Source organism: Erinaceus europaeus, chromosome 14 (genome assembly GCF_950295315.1).
Source record: "Erinaceus europaeus chromosome 14, mEriEur2.1, whole genome shotgun sequence".
NCBI lineage: Eukaryota > Metazoa > Chordata > Mammalia > Eulipotyphla > Erinaceidae > Erinaceus > Erinaceus europaeus.
This window is the reverse complement of record NC_080175.1, coordinates 78,532,073-78,554,531: the sequence shown is the minus strand read 5'-3', so window position 1 is coordinate 78,554,531 and position 22,459 is coordinate 78,532,073. Positions and strand designations below refer to the sequence as shown.

The window sequence follows — 22,459 nt, the reverse complement described above, 5'->3', positions numbered from 1 at the left end:
TCTATTCCTGCAGGCCAAAGCCCAGAAAACCCTGCAGAAGCTGGATGATGTGCAGGAGATATTTCACAAGAGGCAAATGAGTCTGATGAAACTGGCAGCCAGACAGACTCGCCCAGTGCAACCCGTGGCCCCCCATCCCGAGTCTTCCCCCAAGTGGGTGTCGACGAAAACCAACCATCTCTCCACCCTGGGTACGTTACTTAGGAAGGGAAGCTCTGTGGCTCTGTGTCTCATCTGTGCCTGTGACGGTTGAGTCTGTGGGTGTTTAAGATGCATCCTGGTCATCATTCTGAATGATATCCCCCAAAATTAAGCTGCACAGGTGGAATAGCATGAGCACTGGAGACTTAGAAAGTCAGATAAAACCGATTGCTTGGATTCCAGACTCATAATCTAGTAGAAGAATAATTTAAATGCATAAATAGCAGTAGGCTCACATCACATAGACTCCACTAAGGTTCTTAGGGAGCCCATAGGATTCTGTTTGTGAGGTCTTTGAAAATATTTTTAAAAATTGGTTAGACTTTATACTAATCCCAGGTAGTCTTGACACTTTCTTAGTAAATTTTGATTAATATACTAAGTCTCAAAATCAGGCTTTTTCTACCCTTGGTTTTCACTGCTCTGTCTGTCTTCCATAAACAGGAGTGATTTTTTTTGAACTGATAACTCACACCTCTTTTTCACTTGCACCCATCTTTTGATCTTAGGGTGGTTTCAATGTCAATATATATAACACTCTAAGCCCTCAGAATCATTTAAATATTAATACACAAAGAAATGATATGTACTTGTATATAAAGCTTTATTGATTTATGTCTTCTCTAGCTTTTTTTTTTTGGCAGTGTAGTAGCAGTTTTGAACATAGTCTTAGGCATTTTGTGGTTTCTTTTTTACTTTGTGATAAATGGAATTCACCATACATAATTCTCACTAGGATTGCATTTCTGGCTAGAAATAGACTTATGTCATCTGTGACTGGGAAGAGTTTTACTTCTTCTTTTTTAAGCTTTATGCTTTTTGTTGTGGCTGTTCCTTATATGTTAGGACTGGGACTTCTCGTCCAATGTAATGCAGACATTGTCTTGTCTTTCCCTTACATTATGGGAAAGAGTTCATTTTTCACCTTGAAGTGAATGCTTACTCCCTTCTGTTCCTGCTATGGTAAAAATTTTCATCATGACTGATCATTGATTTTTTTTTTTCTAATGCTCTTTTTAGTTCATATGTGGAGATGATTTTTTTTTGGTCATTTCCAGGGCCTCACCACACTGAACTAATTTTTTCAGATTGAGACAGAGAGACAGATTGAGACAGTGACTATAGCACTGAAACTTCCTTCCTTGCAGTGGGAACCAGACTTGATCCTGGGTCGCGCACATGACAAAGCAGTGCACTGTGCAAATGAGCTATTTTGTCAGCTCTGATCATGTAGGTTTTCCCCTTTATCTGTTAATATGGTAGCTTACAGTAAAATTACATGAATTTCAATGTTAAAAATTATACATTCTAGGAATCAGTTTCTCTTGAACATGATGTAAATATCTCCCAGGGGCCAGGTGGTGGTGCACTTGGCTGAGGACACACATTGCAGTGTAAAGGTCCTGGGTTCAAGCCTCTGGTTCCTACACTGGAGAAAAGCTTCAAGAGTGGTGAAGCAGGGCTGCACAAGTCTCTCTGTCTCTTCTTCTCTATCTCCTTTTCCCGTCTCAATTCCTCTCTGTTTCTATCCAGTGAAACAAATGAGTACATTTAAAATAAATAAATCTCTCCCATTATTTTATAGCTTTTGAAACTCTTTTTTTTAAGTATTATAATTCTTTTTTTTAATATTTATTTTCCCTTTTGTTGCCCTCATTGTTTTTTTATTGTTGTTGTAGTTATTGATGTCGTCGTTGATAGGACAGAGAGAAATGGAGAGAGGAGGGGAAGACAGAGATGGGGAGAGAAAGACAGACACCTGCAGACCTGCTTCACCTGTGAAGCGACTCCCCTGCAGGTGGGGAGCCGGGGGCTCAAACTGGGATCCTTACACTGGTCCTTGCACTCCGCATCACGTGCACTTAACCCACTGTGCTACCGCCCAACTCCCGCTTTTGAAACTCTTATTAAGCTCATACACATCCATCGTTATCTTCTAGGTATTTTACCTCTTCTGTTTTCATAAAATATCAGGGGCTGGGAATATAGCTGAGGGGTAGAATGCATGCTGGACCTATATGGGACCTGACTCTTTACGAATACGAAATTCTGTCCAGTTTGTCTCCTACATTGTTTTCTGGAAACACATTATAGCCAATAAAGCAGGAACAATGGAGTGTTTCTCAAATTTTCAAACACAGGATCTCATAAGGGCTCATGACCCTCCGAGGATAAGCTTTATCATGTCTGAACAGGCACCATGAGTCTCTGTCAGACAACTTAGCCATTTTGTGGAACAATCCTGTGTGTTTGTTTTAGATAGTGACCACTGAATGTGGACTCAGGCAAGATTTTCAAACACATTTGTCTGACTCCATAGGAACTGAATCCATGCCAGGGTAAACAAATGCATTTCACAGTGAAAGAGACACAGGCACAGAATGGAAGCTGGCATTTCAGTTCTGCCTCTTGTTACCTGGGAGCTTTGGATACATTTTTACCTCTCTGAAATTCAAAGAAAAAGTGAAAAAATATACAGGTGTGTGTGTGTGTGCGCGCTGAGTACTTATCATGATCTCAACACTTTGTGCCTATTAGTTCATTAAAACCTAGTGCAATTCTGACTGTAACCTTTCTCATTATTCCCTACTTTACATATAGTGAAGCTAAGACAAACATTACTCAGATAATGTCTCTGCATCATGCATGGGGGGAAAAAATCTAGACTTCAGCTCTAGCCGTATGACCTTCACACCATTGCCTTTAATTTGCTCATTGCACTTAGCAGTGTTATGGGCAGGAACAGCTCAGTCTTAGGAGTCCCCAGTTATAGTGTTTGCTTTTCTAGCACCTGGTTCTTACACCTGGAGTCACTGTTTGCAGAGATCCTGCACCGAGTGAGGAGCCCTCAGGATCATCCGTGGATGTAAAGTAGCTTCAGTGGCCATATAGCCCGGAACAGCACTCTAGATTCTGCCATAACTAGCCGATCAAAAGAGAAACCCACAAGCCCATGCTGTTTCTTTTCTTTTTTACTTTTTTTTTGTATTATCTTTATTTGTTTATTGGATAGAGACAGCTGGAATTTGAGAGGGAAGCAAAAGAGAGAGAGAGAGAGAGAGAGAGAGAGATCTGCAGTCTTGCTTCACCACTCGCAAGGCTTTCCCCCTGCATTGGGGGATAAGGGGGCTTGAACCTGGGTCCTTGAGCATTGTAATGTGTACACTTGATCAGGTGCACTAGCACCCAGCCCAAGCTCATGCTGTTTCTCGCTGTCTCATATAATCTGAGGGTTGGGAGTGATCTGATAGTCAGGTGCCATCAAACCCACCACAGAGTGGAATCAGAGAAGTGCATTGGTGGCATTAGCTGGAGAGCATTTTGACCATGGGACTTAGGAATGCTCAATTCCATTCTTTCTTGGGTTCATCACATGTGTCCTGTGAGTTTCCCAAAGGAACTATGTACATAGGTTGTGATGGTAGCAAGTCAGGACTCACAGTACCACTTACTTTCTAGCTTTGTTACCTGCCCCCCCCCCCTCCCTGCAGCCCTCTGGTAAAGCTGGCTTAGAAACCCTCAAGGCCTGATGGGGCTTTTGTCTCTTCAAGTCCTCATCATACCACCAAGTGCTGTGAGGTCTGCAAAAGGCTATCTTCCAGGGCTTGAGATGCAGAGGAGGGGAGACAGGAACTGACAGAAGAGTAAGAAAGCCCAACCCATCCAGAGTCAGCTAGCTGATTCTTTATAGAGTTGTTTACCTTTTTCAGTGGTAGCAATGGCTTCATCAGATAAGGAAATGTAAGACATCCCCTTATGTGGTCACAGCATTATTATATAAATGGGGGGGGGGGTTTAGAGTATTCCAGAGAGGACTATAAGGGAATATACAAGTTGACAAAATTTTAATAATAAGCACAACTACCTTTATTTTTTAAAATATTTTTCATTGATTTTAACAAGCTATCTCTCTCTCTCTCCATATATATATATCTTCCTCTGTATCTCCCATGCCCCTTTCTCAGTTTCTCTCTGGCCTGTCAAATTAAAAAAAAAAAAAAACAGAAAGAAAAAAGTAAAGGAAAAGAAGAAGAGACCAACAAGAGCAGTAGATAACCCTCTCTCTCTCTAGAGAGAGAAAGAGAGATACTTAAGGAAAGACCAGAACCCTGCTCAACGCTAGTGGGGCTAGGAATTGAACTTGAGACCTCAGAGCCTCAGGCATGAGAGTATTTTGCAGAGCCATGATATTGTCTGCCAAACCCACAGTTACCTTTATAATAGAAAAAAAATGGGACCTTGTAGTGGCACACCTGGTTTGGCGCACATGGTACAGTGCAGAAGGACCCCAGTTCAAGACCCCAGTCCCCACCTGCAAGGGGAAAGCTTTGCTAGTGGTAAAGCAGGGCTGCAGGTATCTCTCTTGTCTTTCTCCTTTCCTTTCCTTTCCTTTTTTTTTTTTTTTTTTTTTTTTGTCTTTCTCCTTTCCTATTACCCCTTCCCTCTCAATTTCTGGCTGTCTCTATCTAACAAATAAATAAAGGTAATAAAAAAAATTCAACAGATTGTAAAACCTAGAATTAACTGTGGTCCTCTAATTCAAGAATACCATCAACTTCAATGATAAATGCTGAAGCAGCAATGAATGAAAAAGTCTATAGTTTGAAATGGTCTGGTAAGACTTTATGAAGAAAGTGAGCTTTCAGCTAAGTCTTTGAAATGAGAATGACAGTGGCTCTGGAGGTGGTGCAATGAATAAAGCATTACACCCCCAAGTGTCAGGTTCTGAGTTCAATCCCTTGCATCTTTCATATGTGTCAGAGTGGTACTCTGGTTTGCTCTCTCTCCTAAATAAATAAATCTTAAAAACAAATAGGGGCTGGGTGGTAATGCACTAGGCTAAGCACATATAGTGTGAAGCTCAGGCACAGGCTCCCCACCTGCAGGGGGTCACTTCACAAGCGGAGAAGCAGGTCTGCAGATGTCTATCTTTATTTCCCCACTTTGTTTTCCCTTCCTCTCTCAGTTTCTCTCTGTCCTATCCAACAACAGCAGTAACAACAAAAATGGAAAAAATGGCCTCCAGGAGCAGTGGATTTGTAGTGCAGGCACCTAGCCCCAGTGAAAACTCTGGAGGCAGAATAAATAAATAAGTCAGGGACCAGGCAGTGGTGCACCGGTTAAGTGCACATACTACCATTTGCAAAGACCCAGGTTTCAGTCCCTGCTCCCTCCTGCAGTGGGGACACTTCAGAAACAGCGGAGTAGTGTCTCATCTTTCTTCCTCTGTGTCTCCCATGCCCCTTCCTCAGTTTCTCCCTGGCCTGTCAAATTAAAAAAGAAAAAAACAGAAAGAAAAAGTAAAGGAAAAGAAGAAGAGACCAACAGGAACCGTAGATAACCCTGGTGACATAAATAAACAAACAATCAAATAAAATTGCAATTACAGAAACAGCTATCGTGTCAACACTGCATGTGCTGATCTGTTGTAGTTTGATATTTCATGTGGCGCTGTGTATGGCCTTTATCTCTTTAGATAAAATGTCAAGTGTCTTTGGTTAAGAACTCTACATTTCTCCTTCACTTTCATTTTTTTTTTAATTTATATAATTTTCACTTTCAATTTTATCTGCCTCCTTGGGAAGCACCATAGCAACTCTGTTGAGCTGTGCCAACCAACTCCATCAACGTGGTCCAGCCCCATCTCCCATGCAGGTTCTCTACTCTGAGTTACTCCTCCACCACGTAGTTGAATTAATGGCAAGTTTTCTGCCTCCCTCTAGCTCCTGTTCAGAAGACATCTGAGGAACTCTATGTGGAGACCAATCCGAACTCCCTGGAAAAGGAAGATGAAGCCAAATTTGAAGTCAAGGTAAAGCGATCTTTATTTAAGAGTTGTTATTTACTTACTGTATATTCACAAGAGAGTTTCACATATGGCAGAGAGGAGAGCCACACCAGAGCACTATTCTGGGACATGTGCCAGATCAAACCAGAAACCAGGAATTGGCCTGCAATTCCAATGCTTTAACAGCTGAACTATTTCCTTAGTTGCAATATCACTTTTTTTCTTTTTTTTTAAATTCTTTTTATTTATAAAAAGGAAACATTGACAAAACCATAGGATAAGAGGGGTACAGCTTTGAAGAATTCCCACCACCAGAACTCTATATCCCATCCCTTCCCCTGATAGCTTTCCTATTATTTAACCCTCTGGGAGTATGGACCCAAGATCATTGTGGGATGCAGAAGGTTGTAGGTCTGGCTTCTGTAATTGCTTCCCTGCTGAACATGAGCATTGACAGGTCAATCCATACTCCCAGCCTGTCTCTCTCTTTCGCTATTGGGGAAGGGCTCTGGGGAAGCAGAGCTCCAGGACACATTGGTGGGGTTGTCTGTCCAGGGAAGTCTGGTTGGCATCATGCTAGCATCTGGAACCTAGTGGTTGACAAAAGAGTTAACATACAAAGCCAAACAAATTGTTGACCAGTCATGGACCTAAGGGCTGGAATAGTGCAGGTGAAGAATTGGGGGGTCCTCCATTTTGCAGGTAGCTAGTAGGTATATTTTGGTTAAATTCCAAAGGGCCTGTGCTATACAAGTTGTTTGGTTTTTTTTTTTTTTTCCTTTTTCTTTTTGCCCCTGAGCCTGAAATCTGATATGCCAGTGGATCCAAGTTATTGTCTGAAGAGATGATGTCATGACTGGGAAAAGGACCAGAAAGCTGAATCAGGGAAGAAAGTAGCTCCCTAATATGGGAAAGAGGTATTAATATTGTTGACTATGAAAGGAAAGGTCTCACGCAAGTAATGAGGGTGAAGGGTTGGCATTCTATGCCTGACGTGTCTGGACACAGTCTAAAGTGAAGCATGCTGAAGTGGTACTCGTGTTGATTAGGTTGGGATCGGCGGATGCAAGATCATTTGATATGACTTGGGAGAAGCATGCAGGAAAGTGAGCCCCACCCCAGAGGTTCTAGGTATGGGGGAAATACAGGCTCTATAGTGGAAGTGGGAGGTTCCTGCTGTCTTAGGGTTTAAGAAGACAATAGCTAGTTATTGCTATAATCACATTGTTTGGCAATTGGGTTAACTTTGAAAAATCCCTTTGTTAGGATTTGCTGTATCATACATACCAGCACCATATTTTATGTCCTTTGACATTATTTGTATATAGCTGTACCACCAGTTGCTTCTGTTCTCCCTGGACTAAGCTTTTAAGAGTGTCAACATATCAAAGACTCAGCCTATGTATTAAAAAGACTCAGTCTGTGCTTTAAAAAGTTTGGGACATTCAATCAGTTTTTCCCCTCTCATATTACTTAAATACTGATTTATATGACTACAAATTAATAGGAGTTTACATAAACACCATTCCCACCACCAAAAGACTATGTCCCATCCCGCCCCTCCTCCCCCGCCCCCCACCCTATGAAGCTAGGCATCCACCCTCACCCTCAACCTAGGGTTTTTACTTTGGTGCCCTACTCCAATTTTAGTCATATCCTGCATTGAGTTTCCCTTTCTGTTCTTCTTTCTCAACTTCTGTTGATGAGTGGGATCATCCCATACTTATCTTTATCTTTCTGACTTAGCTCACTTAACATAATTCCTTCTAACTCTGTCCAAGATGGGTCAGAGAAGGTGGGTTCATTGTTCTTAATAGCTGTATAGTATTCCATTATGTATATATACCACAGCTTTCTCAGCCACTCATCTATTGTTGAGCAACTGGGTTGCTTCCAGGTTTTGGCTATTAGGAATTGTGCTGCTATGAACATAGGTGTACACATATCTTTTGGGGTGGGTGTTAAGGAGTCCTTGGAGAGGAATTACTGGGTCATATGGAACTTCTATGTCTAGCCTTGGAGAGTTCTCCAGACTACTCTCCACAGAAGCTGTACCAATTTACATTCCCACCAGCAGTTCAGAAGGGTTCCTCTGTCCCCACAGCCTCTCCAGCATTTGTTGCTGCTGTCCTTTTTGATGTATGCCATTCTCACTGGAGTGATGTGATATCTTAATGTTGTCTTTATTTGCATTTCTCTGACAATCAGCGACCTGGAGCAATTTTCCATATGTTTGTTAGCCTTTTGGATCTCCTCTGGAGTGAATGTTCTGTTCATATCCTCTGCCCATTTTTGGATGGGGTCATTTGCTTTTTTGGTGCTAAGTTTGCTAAGCTCTTTGTATATTTTGGTGATTAGTTTCTTGTCTGATGTATGGCATGTGAAGATCTTCTCCCATTCTATGAGGGGTCTCTTTGTTTGTTTAATAGTTTCTTTGGATGTGCAGAAGCTTTTCAATTTGATGTAGTCCCATTGGTTCATTTATGCTTTAGTCTTCTTTGCAAGTGGGTTTGTTTCATCAAAGATGTCCTTGAGGTGTAGGTGGGAAAGTGTTCCACCAATGTTTTCCTCTAAGTATTTGATAGTTTCTGGTCTAACATCCATGTCCTTGATCCATTTGGAGTTGATTTTTGTTTCTGGTGAGATAAGGTGGTTCAGTTTCATTCTTCTGCATGTTTCAACCCATTTTTCCCAGCACCATTTATTGAAGAGAACCTCCTTCCTCCATATAATACTTTTGGCCCCCTTATCTAAGATAAGATGTTCATAAGTGTGGGTTTATTTTTTTCTTACCGATGTAAGTTGTTGACAGAAGAAGCTCGCTGCTATAATTACCAACAGATTATAGATTGTGTCCTCTTGTTTCATATCAACTGTCCCTTCCAGAAGATGTGAACATCAAAGTGTACCACAGATGAGTACTTCCAAGAGCTGAATTTTATAGGATCTCAAACATGAAGAAGCTGTGGATTGTGGTAATGTCATTTTTTGATAGGATGATGCTCGAGGCCAGGCAGTGGTGCACCCAGTTAAGTGCACACATTATAATATACAAGGACCCGGGTTCAAGCCCCTGGTCCCCATCTGCAGGGGAGAAACTTCACCAGCAGTGAAGCAGTGCTGTGGCTCTCTCTCTCTTTCTCTCTCTCTGTCTCTCTCTCCGTCTCTCTCTCTCTCTATCTCTCTCTCCCTCCCTCCCTCTCTCCTTCCCTCTCTATTTTTTATTTTCTTTCAGTTTCTTTCTTTCCCTATTAAAAAGAGGGGGGAGAAATGACCACCAGGAGTAGTCAGGGCACCAACTCCCCAGAGGAAACTGTTAACGCCTGGTGGCAAATGAATGAACAAATAAACAAATGAGTAAATGAATAAACAAATAAGTGTAAAGCAAAAGATTTAACTGAGTAGCAGCCTATCCTTTCTGTCCCTGGGGCTTCAGAGAATGTCACCTGTGAAGGTTAGGGTGTGACAAGTGAAGCCCAGATTCTGCTCTAGGACCTTGGGACTCATATGCCACTGATGGGTAATGTGAACTCACCACACATCTTTGACTTACTTTGCTCATCGTAGGCAACATGTTTCTGCCCTGTGTGTGTTATAAAGATGCCATGGGAGTTGTTAAGTCTGTGGGGGTCTTGATATAAAAGAATCCAGGGGAATCACTTCAACATTGCAAATAATAAATACAAGTGCTTTTGTCTTACTTAGTGTAAAGAAGTTAAAGGGGCTAGAGGCAATAAATATAAAGTTCCTTTGCTCTTGACAGACCTAAAAGTATTTAGGACAAGGCCTGGGAGGCGGCTTCATGGTTCTGCAAAAGACTTCCATGTCTGAGGCTCTGAGGTCCCAGGTTCAATCATCTGCATCTCTCCAAGCCAGAGCTGAGAAGTGCTTACACACCTTGCTTAGGGGTGAAACAGACAGTGCGGGAGCAGAGGCCTGGACGATCAGGAAATGTTTAGTGGAACCAGAAAGCTCTGAAAAGTGGACACTTTTGTTTTAATGAAACATTTAAAAGCGGAAGCACCAACTTGTGGTTTCTTCCTTTTTCAGCTGTGCTGGTTTTCCCCTCCGCCCCTCCCTGCCTTCTTTCCTCCTCCTCCTCCCCACCTTTTTTAAAATTTAAACTCCAGGACCTGAGTGGTGGTTCACCTCATAGAACACACACCTTATGTACAAGATCCAGAGCCTAGTTCCCCTCCCCCGACACCCACTTTCAGAGGTGATGCTTCATGAGGCAGTGCTGCGTGTCTCTCTTTCTTTCCCATCTCTGTCATTCTCTATCTCTGACTCATGCCCTCTATAAAGAAAAAAAAACAAAACTGCCAGTACTTGTGGAGTTGTGTTGGCTCTGAACCTCAGCACTAACCCTGGTGGTAAAATAATGGTAGTAGTAATGATCATAATTTTTAAAGTAAATTCAGATTCCAAGCCCACCCCACTTTAAAAAGTGCCAACTCTCTGTGTGTTCAGGAAGGTCGCCAACCACCTGGGTCCCGCACAGGCCTGAGTCCATGTTGCAGTCATCTTCGTGCTGTCTTCTCCCTCACTGTTGCTTTGCTTGTGTATTTAATGAAGGCCTTTCCCACAGCTGTAAATATGCCATCAGTGTGATATATAACATGATAGGTACTGCCCTGGAGAGGGCAGGGAGGAACAGAAGCAGCCACACTTCCTCAGTTTGGAAAATAGAGGCTGGGAAGACTTTTATTTTTTTTAATTATCTTTATTTACTTATTGGATAGAGACAACCAGAAATTGAGAGGGAAGGGGGTGATAGAGAGGGAGAGAGACAGAGAGACACCTGCAGCCCTGCTTCACCACTTGTGAAGCTTTTTTGTCTTGCAAGTGGGGACCAGGAGCTAGAACCCAGGTCCTTGTGTACTGTAACATGTGCACTCAACCAAGTGCGCCATCACCCAGTCCCTAGCTGGGCAGACTTCTCAAGACCCAAACTGAGCAAGTGTGAGCAGAATGCATGCAGTTGTGAACATAGGTGGGAACAAAGGAGATTCCAGTATTAATTCTTGACCTATAAATCAATTCAGAGTTGAGCAGAGTGGTGGTACACCCAGAAGAATACATACATTATCATGTCTGAGGAACTGGATTCAAATCTCCAGTCTTCACCTGCGGGGGCTGGGGAAGCAGTAGGAGAGAGCAGTGCTTCAGATGTCTCTCTTCCACCCCCTATTTCTCTCTGTCTCTATCAAGACAAAAAAGGAAAATAAATTTAAAAAGATATTAGTGGGAGTCAGGTTAAGCACACATGTCTCAAAGCGCAAGGACCGGTGTAAGGATCCTGGTTTGAGCCCCTGGCTCCCCACCTGTAGGGGAGTCACTTCACAAGCAGTGAAGCAGGTCTGCAGCTGTCTGTCTCTCCTCCTCTCTGTCTTCCCCATCTCTCTCCATTTCTCTCTGTCCTATCTAACAACAATGACATCAATAACAACAACAATAATAACTACTACAACAACAAAAAACAAGGGCAGCAAAAGGGAAAATAAGTAAAAAATGTTTAAAAGCCTTTTAAAAAAGAAATTAGTAAATAAATAAATAAATTTTAAGTGGGACTGGGTTTTGGCACCCATGCCTGAGCACTCATGTTATAATGCACAAAGACCCAGGTTCAAGCCCCTGGTCCCCAACCTGCAGGGGAGAAGCTTCATGAGTCATGAAGCCATGGTGTGGGTGTCTCTCTGTCTATATCTCTTTTATCTCTGTCTTCCCTGCCCCTCACAATTTCTGTCTTGTCAAAAAAGGTTGTCATGTGACATCTGTCCAGGACTACTGGTGGGGATGGGAGCTGCATACATCTTACCCACAGTGACATGTGACAGTTCTGACATCCCTTTGACCTAGGTCTTGAGCTCCAAGAGGACAGGAAGCCACAGCCAGTCTAGAAAAGCACCATGACAAAGGGCCATCCTTGTTTGCCAGAGCAAATGCCCCCAGGAGAATAAAGGAGTTAGAAGTGGGAACCAGTCGTGACTGGAGTCTGTTCCTCTCACCTTATACTACCCTATGACTCTCTGCTCTCTAAATTGTTATTACCAGAAAATTGGTACCTCATAAGCCTTTCTTTCATCTCTGGCTGTATACCTCATGTGGACAGGTGCTCGGGACCTTGATGGGAAAACCAGGCACATGGAGCCTGCCTCCCAGGGTTGTGTGTGTGTGTGAGTCTGTGTCCATCTACCTGTGGCTCTCTGGTGTCACCTGACAAAGCCACAGGTAGATGGACACAGATGTAGAAATGAGAGTCACTGTGGCTGTTGGTGGCAATGAGAGGGTACGTCCTGAACTCTTCCTCACAAGCGGAAAGCCTCGAGCTTGTCTCACAGAGCTGCTCATCTCACAAGTTTCTCAGGAAAGAAGCCAAAGACTGATGAACATTCCTTTCACTTTATTGATGGCCCACAGGGCAGCAGGAGAGCCCAGCCGCAGTGCCAGCAGTATTCCCGGGCACCTGTTAGAGCTCTTGGCAGTGGCATCTGCAGGCTGCTGAACAAACTGGCTGGAACTGGACAGGAGCAGAGGGAGGGCCTTTCACACCTGCCGAGGCCCCCACTCTACTTTGTGCCTGGTTTCATCTAAGTCCTCAACACCTTGTAAGGAAGCCGGTGCTTCCTCTGTTTTATCCCTGGTGGTGCTGAGACTGTGAGAGGCCCTGTGCTGAATGGAAAGTGCAACAGAGCTAGAACTGGAGGTGGAATCTGGAGGAGTGGCTGGTTACTGTAATCTCTTGGTAAAATGTGCTGCTGTTCCTCCTTATCCTCCCACCCCACCCCTTTGGCTATTATTGTTGGGGTGCCTGCACAACTCCACTGTTCCTGGAAGCATTTCTTTTTTTCTTTCCTGCTTTTTCTATTTAATTTTCTCTTAAAAATGTCTCTAGAGGGTGAGAGACAAAGAGAAATAGAAAGCTGGCAGAATAGCTCGCTTGGACAGTGTGCTGCTTTGCCATTTGCACAGCCGAGGCTCGAGCCCAGCCCTCACTGTATTGGAGGAAGTTTTTGTGCTGTGGAATATCTCTCCCTCCCTCCTTCCTTTCTCCATCTCCCACTCTCTCTCTCATTCAAATAAAATAGGGATAGAAAAGACACAGAGAGGGGGAGTCAGGCGGTAGTGCAGTGGGTTAAGTGCAGGTGGTACAAACACAAGGACCAGCTTAAGGATCTCGGTTTGAGCCCCCACTCCCCAACTGCAGGGGAGTTGCTTCACAAGAAGTGAAGCAGGTCTGCAGGTGTCTATATCTCCATCTATTCCCATTTTTGTAGTGTTTTGATCATAAAGGGATGTTGTATTTTGTCAAAGGCTTTCTCGGCATCTATTGATATGACCATGTGGTTTTTGGTCTTGCTTTTGTTGATGTGGTGGATCATATTGATTGATTTACATATATTAAACCAACCTTGCATGCCTGGGATAAACCCCACTTGGTCATGATGAACAATCTTTTTAATATGCTGCTGTATCCGGTTGGCTAGAATTTTGTTCAGTATTTTAGCATCTATATTCATCAGAGATACTGGTCTGTAGTTTTCTTTTTTGGTTGTGTCCCTGTCTGCTTTTGGTATCAGAGTGATGTTGGCTTCATAGAAGCTAGAAGGTAGCATCCCTGTGTCTTCAATCTTCTGGAAGACTTTTAAAAGAAGAGGTATTAGTTCTTCTTTGAAGGTTTTGTAGAATTCCTTTGTAAAGCCATCTGGTCCAGGACTTTTATTTTTGGGAAGGTTTTTTGATAAATGCTTCAATTTCCTTAGTTGTGATGGGCCTGTTCATGTTATCTAGTTCTTCTTTACTTATTTTTGGAAGTTCATAGGTATCTAGGAAATCGTCCATTTCTTCCAAGTTCTCTAGCTTGGTGGCATATAGTTGTTCATGGAAGCCTCACATGATATGTTGAATTTCTGCAGTGTCTGTTGTGTTGTCTCCTCTTTCATTTATGATCTGATTTATTTGAGTCTTCTCCCTTTTTTGTTTTGTGAGTCTGGCTAAAGGTTTATCAATTTTGTTCACTCTTTTGAAGAACCAAGATTTACTTTCGTTGATCTTTTGTATGGTTTTCTTATTTTCAATGTTATTGATTTCTGCCCTAACTTTAGTGATTTCTGTCCTTCTGGCTGCTTTAGAGTTCCTTTGTTCTTCTTCTTCTTCTAAGTCTTTAAGATGTGCAATTAACTTGTTTATTTGTGCTTTTTTCTTGTTTCCTAATGTGTGCTTGTATGGCTATGAACTTCCCGCTCAGTACTGCCATATCTGAGTCCCAGATATTTTGATAGCTTGTGTCTTCATTTTCATTGAACTCTCAAAACATTCTGATTTCTTCCTTTATTGCCTCTTCGACCCAGTAGTTATTAAGTAGTGTACTGTTGAGCTTCCACATTTTGGGACTATTACGAATCTTTTTTTGATTGTACAATGTTAGTTTAATTCCACTGTGGTCTGAGAAGATGCTTGAGATGATTTCAATGCTCTTGAATTTGCTGATGCTGTCTTTGTGACCTAAAATATGGTCTATCCTTGAGAATGACCCATGTGGACTTGAGTAAAATGTGTATTCCAGTTTCTTGTGATGGATGACTCTGAAAATGTCCAATAGTTCTAGTTTATCTATCTCCTCATTTAGCTCCCTCATGTCTTTATTGATTTTCTGCCTGGATGATCTGTCAAGTTGAGAGAGTGGGATGTTGAATTCCCCTACTATGACTGAGTTGCTGTAGTTCTTTCAGTAGATGTTTGATGTATTTAGATGGTTTCTCATTGGGTGCATAGATGTTAATAATTGTTAAGTTCTCTTGATTGACTGATCCACTGATCCATTAAGTAGTGTCCATCCCTATCTTTTTAAATTTTATTTATTTTAAAGTCTATCATGTCAGATATGAGAATAGCTGTTCCTGCCCTTTTTTGTGGGCCATTGGCCTGTATAATAGTATTCCATCCTTTAACTTTGAGTCTGTGTTTGTCTTGTTGAATTAGGTGGGTTTCCTGTAGGCATCATATTGTTGGGTTGTTTTTTCTGATCCATCTTCCTACTCTGTGCCTTTTAATAGGTGAATTCAGGCCATTGACATTTATTGATATCAACGATTAAAAATATCTTAACACCATTCTTGTAGATTTTTAGAGTGTTCTGATATATGGCCTATTTATGGTGGTCCAAATATTTATAGGAGACCTTTCAGAACTTCTTTCAGGGCCTGCTTGGTGATAGTTGATTCTTTTAATTGTTGCTCGTCTGAGAAGGTTTTGATGCCTCCATCTAGTCTGAATGACAGTCTAGCAGGATACAGTAGTCTTGAAAGCCTTTCTCATTGAACACTCAGTAGATATCTTGCCATTCTCTTCTGGCCTGTCATGTTTGTGTGTAGAAGTCTGCTGCTAATTTTATGGATTGTCCTCTGTAGCTGACTCTTTGTTTTTCTCTTGCAGCCTTTGGATCCTTTCTTTATCCTTATTCCTTTGCATTCTAAATATGATGTGTCTTGGTGTCTTTAAGTCTGGGTTAATTCTGTTTGGGACCTTCTGGGCTTCTTGAACCTTTATGTTTTTTATGTTGTCCAGACTAGAGAAGTTCTCAGCTATTATGTCCTGATGAATGCTTTCTTCCCCTCACTCTCTTTCTACCTCTGGTAAGCCAGTAATGTGTATATTATTTCTTTTGAAGTCATCCCATAGGTCTCTGTTGTTGTTTTCAATATCTCTTAATCTCTTTTTGAGATCTCTTACTTCTTTTTGAGTTGTCTCTAATTCATCCTTGATCTTGCTAATTCTGTCTTCAGCCTCATTGATTCTATTCTCTCTCCCCTCTACTGTTTTCTGGAGTTCCCAGTTCTGATATTGTTTTAGCTTGTTCAGCTAGTTGTGTTCTTAGCTCAGCTATTTCAGCTTTCAGGTTTCTAATCACCTTGAGATAATTAGTGTTTTCTTCCAAGGTCTCATTTGTTGTTTCTGCATTTCTGATAACAATTCTTTCAAACTCTACTCACTCCTGTGACTATTTTCTTAACTAGTGTTTGGATGTAGACCTCATTATTTTGTGCTTCAACCTTTGGGGGGTTTTGAGCTGGACTCTTGTCCAGCTCCAAAATTTCTTCTTGTTGGTTTAACCATTTTATACTATATGTTCATTTCTCCAAATTTCTTCTTGTTGGTTTAACCATTTTATACTATATGTTATGAGGTCTTTCTCTCAGTACTTTTCAAATTACTGATCACTCTTTCCCAGATTGACTTGTGTCTAAGTCAGGTAATTAAAGGGTTCACCGTTGTGGAAATTGACAGTTGTTTCAATATTATTTTAATCCCTGAGTTGGAGCACAGTGGCTTAAAAGCCTCTTTTGTTCTTTTTCTTCCCTGTAGGCTATGGGAGCCTGAATGCTTTTAAACTATAAGTAGGTTTCTTAGCTTAATCACTGACTCCTGACCAAGATATAATGCAGGGTGGGGCAGATAGAATCCAGTGTTTATGCAAAGAAACTTTCACAGCCCCTAGGCCACCAAGGTATAGATTTTCTCCTGAGTTTCCTCATTAGTTCTCTGTCCCCTGGTGTCAGCACAGGGCCTCCCTGCCATTGCTCCAGATTCTGAGGGCAGTAGCAATCGAGACTCAACAGTTGTATTTGGTGAGTCTTAGGGGAGTCCTCTCCTCCCTTCAGCCATCCCCTTGTTGGTAAAACAGACTGGAGGTGGTGTCTCAACTGGTAAACTGCCGGACTGTTACCAGCCACTTAATCTCTCCCTAGGCTCCTCTCTGTCCATGATCCACACGTGCTTGCACTCACCAGTGATTTGGTGAGTTCCTGAAGTTGTTCTAGTCCTGTTTTGTTGCGTTCCCAGGTGGTCTCCTTTGGTATTCCTAGTTGACTAGGAGAGGAGAGGAGAAGAGAGAAACACAGCTGCTGCTGCTCCATAGGCCCACCTCTGGAAGTCTCTGCAGGTGTCTATATCTCTCTCCTCTTCTCTGTCTTCCCCTCCTCTCTCCATTTCTCTCTTTCCTATCCAACAACAATGACAACAATAATAACTACAACAATAAGACAACAAGGACAACAAAAGGGAATAAATAAATAAATATATAAATAAAAGACACAGTGAGAAGGAGGCCACAGCACCACTCCACCACTCATGATGCTCCCCAACCCAGATCCCTTGATTCAACCAGCAAGAGTCTCTGAAGTTTTGTCTCTCAACCCTGCGATGTGAATAGACCTCTGGTCTCCCTGATTGATAACCAGCCTCTTATTCTGATACTGGTTCACAGCAACACATAGATGGTGAGCCACCGACAGCCCCTTCAAGCCTTCAGGAAATTCTTGCCCCCCCCCCCAACTAAGAAACTGACTATTCTGTTATCCAAAGAAATCTTTTCTTTGGGTGTTGCCAGTACAGACTAGCAAAGATATGGTGGAACTGGCCAGTGAGCTGGAACAAGTAAAGTTGACCAGCCTGCTATAAGAAGCCACTCACAGCATAGATTTTCTTTTTTTTTTTTTTAAACATTTACTTATTATCCCTTTTGTTGTCTTGTTTGTTTTTTTAATTGTTGTTGTAGTTATTGTTGTTGTTATTGATATTGTCGTTGTTAGGACAGAGAGAAATGGAGAGAGGAGGGGAAGACAGAGGGGGAAAGAAAGATGGACACCTGCAGACTTGTTTCACCACCTGTGAATCAACTCCCCTGCAGGTGGGGAGCTGGGCTCTTGAACCCAGATCCTTACACAAGTCCTTGTGCTTTGTGCCACATGCACTTAACCTGCTGAGCTACCACCCAACTCCCGCAGCATACATTTTCTAAGTGGTTCCTACCTATATATCTTTTTTTATTTTTGAAAAAAATCCATTAATGAGAGAGAAAAATCTGAAACATTCACTGGCATATATAAAACTAGGAATTAAACTCGGGACCTCATGCTTGAGAGTCTAACATGCTCTCCATTGCGCCACCTTTGCACATTGGCTCCTATTTTTCAGAAGTTTTCCTTCCTATTTATTCTCCACAAACAGAACCTACTGAGTATGAGAGAGAGAGAGAGACACACACATAGAGAGAAAATTTCTCTTTTCTGCATCAGGGGAGGGGGAAGGCAGAGCTGTCCCTTCTCCTGGCTGAGGGTTTCCTCTCTGGGACTCTTTTTCTAAGATCACCCCGGATTCAGGATTGTAGGGATACCCTTTGCAGAGGTCTCTTTCTCTTTCCTATGCTCACACTTCTATAATTTTTTTCAGTGATTCCTACTCGTCATACTTTTTCTTTCTTTTCTCTGGTTTTCATAATTAACTTGCAATGCCAAGCAGACTGAGAGGTGGTGCAGTGGATGAAGAATTGGGATTTATTTTACCTTATTTTATTTTATCATTATGTTTACTTATTGGATAGAGACAACCAAAAATTGAGAGGAAAGGGGGTGATGGAGAGGGAGAGAGACAGAGAGACACCTGAAGTACTACTTCACCACTCGCAAAGCTTTCCCTCTGCAGGTGGGCACCAGGGGCTCGAACCCATGTTCTTGTACATTGTAACATGTGCTTAACTAGGTGTAGCACCACCTGGCCCCACATTGGACTGTCAAGCACGAGGCCTGAATCCCATCCCCTACATCTCATGTACCAGAGTAATGCTTTAGGTCTTGGTCTCTCTCTCCCTTCCCCATTGTACCTCTCTCATTAATAAATAAAATGGATCTTGAAACAAACTTAAAATGCCACAAAATAACCTCATATGTGCTCTACCAAGTGTGCCACCACCCGGCCCCTGTGTTGTACACACACCCTCCCCCCCCAGTTGACACTGTCCATCCACCTGGAGATCTTTGTGATTCCACTAGGTAGTGGCTCTGTTCTGCAGGACTGCCCTCCCCAGTGCCCATTATATAGCAGTTGCAAGTCCAAGTCTAGGTTCTTTTGAATAAACAGCTGTAGATCAGACATTCCCATAATCCTCTTCTTGGTTGGGTTAATTTGGTAGGATTATTCATAGAACTCAGAGGAACATTTTATCAGATTAGTGATTTATTATAAAAGGAATTCAAGAACAGCTAAGTAGAGAGACACTAGAACAAGGAATGTAGGAATAGGTGTGTGGCTTCATGCTCTCTGAGCTCATCAATCTCCCCAATCTCCAAGTATTCACCAACTTGAATGCTCTCTGAACTCTATCTTTTTGGGTTGTATTGAAGGCTTGGTTGACTAACTCATTCATCACTGGTGACTGAACTCAGTCTCCAGACTCTTTTTCCCTTTAGAAATGCTAACTCTCATCATTATAATTGGTTTCCTTGTAGGCAGCCCAATCGTTATGCTACCCAGTAGTCACCTCACTGACGTGAACTCCTGTGTAGTTTGAAAGGGGACAGTTGTGAATCTCAAGATACTATATCAGTCTTAATGCTTAGGAAATTCCATGTGTCTTAGAAGCTTTGTGAGAAACTAGGGTAAAGACCAGAAATGTGTCTCTCCTTATAAATTATAATATGTGTATATGTATGTTCCTTGTAGACTGTGTTCAGATTTTGTAAGTCCTTGCAATAGATAGAACACAACACTTTTGCCAAAACCTTAGTATAACAGTGATGGGCAATTAAGTGCCTTCCAACAACCTCTTATTACAGCTGGGGCTCTTTTCTGCCATGTCTCCCGTGGTACTGCTGTTGTGTCTCGTCAGCTTGGCGAGTGGAGGGCTCTTCCTCTATCCTGACAGATACAGGGCTACAGAATAATAGATCGACACAACCACATCTATTAGACCTTTTAACACGTTCCTGAGGTCATGTCATGCACGCACAACAGTCTAAAAGTTAAATGTCACCATTTATTATTGAGGTGACAAAGACCATATCCTGAGCCAACTGTTATTTTTCCACTATGAGGTAATGAAATAAAAACTCTGCAATTCATCGTACTACAGTAGACCAATAGGGTTGGACAAAGCATAATCCATTTTCTAAACAGGAACAATTTTTGCTGTGAGAAGAAGTTGTGTTAATAACTGTGGTCTTTATGAAAGCCCTGCTTTGCATGTTGTAGGCAAAAACAAAGGAAGGAAGGAAGGAAAAGAAAAGGGAGGGAAAGAAAAGAAAAAGAAAAAGCCTGGAGCTCAAAGGCCAGTGGGTGTTTCAGACATAGTAGCATAATGGGGGGGGGGGGGGGACTAGAAAGGAATCTGCCCTAGCATTAACTGCTATAGTGATCAGCTCAGCTTTATGTAGGAAATATGAAGAAACTACTTTGGAGAGTGGAAACATGAAGAGCGAGCTTTGGAGCTGGCTTTGTGTTTTGGGGCTGGTGTTTATTGTATATTTATGCTGACTCACAAAAATATATTCTAGTCTCCAGTCAAATGTAAGTAACAGAGGCAACTAGATGTATAGCTTTTATCAAAATATCTTTCGTTTTAAATATGATCGTATTTATTTACTTCACACGAAAATGAGAGCAAACCAGAGCACCACTCAGAAGATCACACATTCAAGTCTTAACTTCCTGCCACTAAGCTGCCTTCCCAAAGCCTGAAATACTACCTTTTTTTTTTTTTTTTTCCTCCAGGGTTATCACTGGAGCTCGGTGCTTGCACTACAAATCCACTGCTTCTGTGGGCCATTTTTTTCCATTTTGTTGTCATTGCTGTTATTATTGCTGTTGTTGGATATGACAGAGAGAAACCGACAGAGAAGGGGAAGACAGAGAGGTGGAGAGAAAGACACTTGCAGACCTGCTTCACAACTTTTGAAGTGACCGCCCTGGAGGTGGGAAGCCAGGGGCTCGAACCAGGATCCTTATGCTGGACCAAAATACTGTCTTCTTTTAAAAGAAAAAAGGATGAACATAAGATTGTCCTTGCACTTTATTTTGGCACTGGGTCTTGCTGTGAGATTTTACCATTCCCAATGGATCTCTCTTTACTTTTTAATTTTAGACCATCTCTGTGTGTATGTGGGAGGGGAGACACCCCAGCACTGCTCCTGCATTCATGAAGTGTTCCCTAATGCTGTACCTGGTGCACCCCTGTGGCACTGTTGGTTTGAACCCAGGTCCTTGCCCATGGTAAGGTCTGTGCTCTACCAGATGAGCTAGCCCCTGCGCTTTTACTTTAGAGTTAATTCGCAAAGCTGGTATCCCCAGCACTCCTCTATTGGTGTCGCAGGTCCATTTTCCTTTCATCCACTCAAACAGCTTTGGATAGTTGTCTCTGTGGCCAGCAGTGTGGATAGTAAAACCTTAGAATGGTCACTTTGTTGATCCAGGGAGAGGTCTCTCTTCAAATGTCAACAACCACCTGAGCAGCCTGCCATTCTTACTTCCTTCCCAAGTGAAACTTACCTGATCTGTTTCTCATTCTGGGGAGAGCTCATTCATTGTCTAACTCTAGGATGCAGGGAACCTTCAGGCTTACTCATCCAGTGCCCTTGACAATGTTCTTGCCAGATGGCCCTCCTTGAATCAATCCTTTCTTTTGTGAGCATGTGAAATAGCTCCCACAGAGTAATAGCAGGTGGGCTGCAAGAACTCAAACGCTGACTGAGGATCGACTTACTCCTCTCAGTAATTAACATGAGTGAAGCTCACCTGTCTCTTGATGTCATGGAAATTTGTTTCTTCAGCGAAGTCGGGTCTCTCCTGGAGGTTTAAATGTCTACCGTTGCTCTGAACAAAAACCTCTGTTCTGTATATAAGTCCTACTCTGGTTCCATGTTGAATGGGGAGGAAGTCCAAATACAGAGAGGTTCACTGAGCTGGTCCACGCTCTGAGAGCAGGACCTCCAGACGCCAGCTGATCTGCAGTCTACATCAGTGACCAGGCTCCTCTGGGGCGCTGCCCCCAGAAACTTGTAATCACCAGCCTGTGGAAGTGGGCGCCACTCTCACCTCATCTCTGTGTCTAGTTCTGTCTGACCTTGAGCAGATCTAGGCTGCTCCAAGCCTTGATTTCCTTCCCCCTACAGCAAAGAATGTGGAGAGTGTCAAGTGATCACACTACTGCTCCTTCTACTCCGTAGACCTCAACTACTAAATCTTTGTTTTGGGAATTCAACAGGGAAGGGAGAAGTGTGCGATATTAATAAACTCTCATTCTTTTTATTTACTTATTATTAGATAGAGACAGAGAAATTGAGAAGGGAGGAAGAGATAAGAGAGAGAGACAGAGACACCTGCAGCCCTGCTTACCACTCATGAAATTTTCCCCCTGCAGGTGGCGTTCAGGGGCTTAAACCCAAATCCTTGCACACTCAAATGTGAGCACTTAACCAGTTGCACCACTGCCTGGCCCTAAAATTTCATTCTTAAGAAGCAAGGAGATCTGCTTTTGAGAATATGTTTAGTTTTTTTTTCAAATGATGTGTACGTGTGTTTGTTTATGGGATATAGAGACTGAGCATCACTCTGGAACATGCAGTACCAGGAATCAAATTCAGGACTTCCTGCTGTGAGTCTAATGCTCCCAGGCTACAAGTTTTAATCTTCCTTCCT

At 42.4% G+C, this 22,459-nt stretch overlaps 1 protein-coding gene across 4 annotated transcripts in view; it reads left to right on the top strand.

The window, feature by feature from the left end:
* Window positions 1–22,459, top strand: part of MCF2L2 (MCF.2 cell line derived transforming sequence-like 2) — a 201,161-nt gene that overhangs the window by 86,207 nt on the left and 92,495 nt on the right. For all 4 annotated transcript variants that reach the window (XR_009544755.1, XM_060172039.1, XM_060172040.1 and 1 more), the window contains exons 13-14: window positions 14–191; window positions 5,925–6,013. Coding sequence is in view for 3 of the 4 variants with exons in the window: in XM_060172039.1 (XP_060028022.1) it covers window positions 14–191; window positions 5,925–6,013 (267 nt within the window). In the remaining variant the exon portion in view is untranslated. The remainder of the gene's footprint in view (window positions 1–13; window positions 192–5,924; window positions 6,014–22,459) is intronic.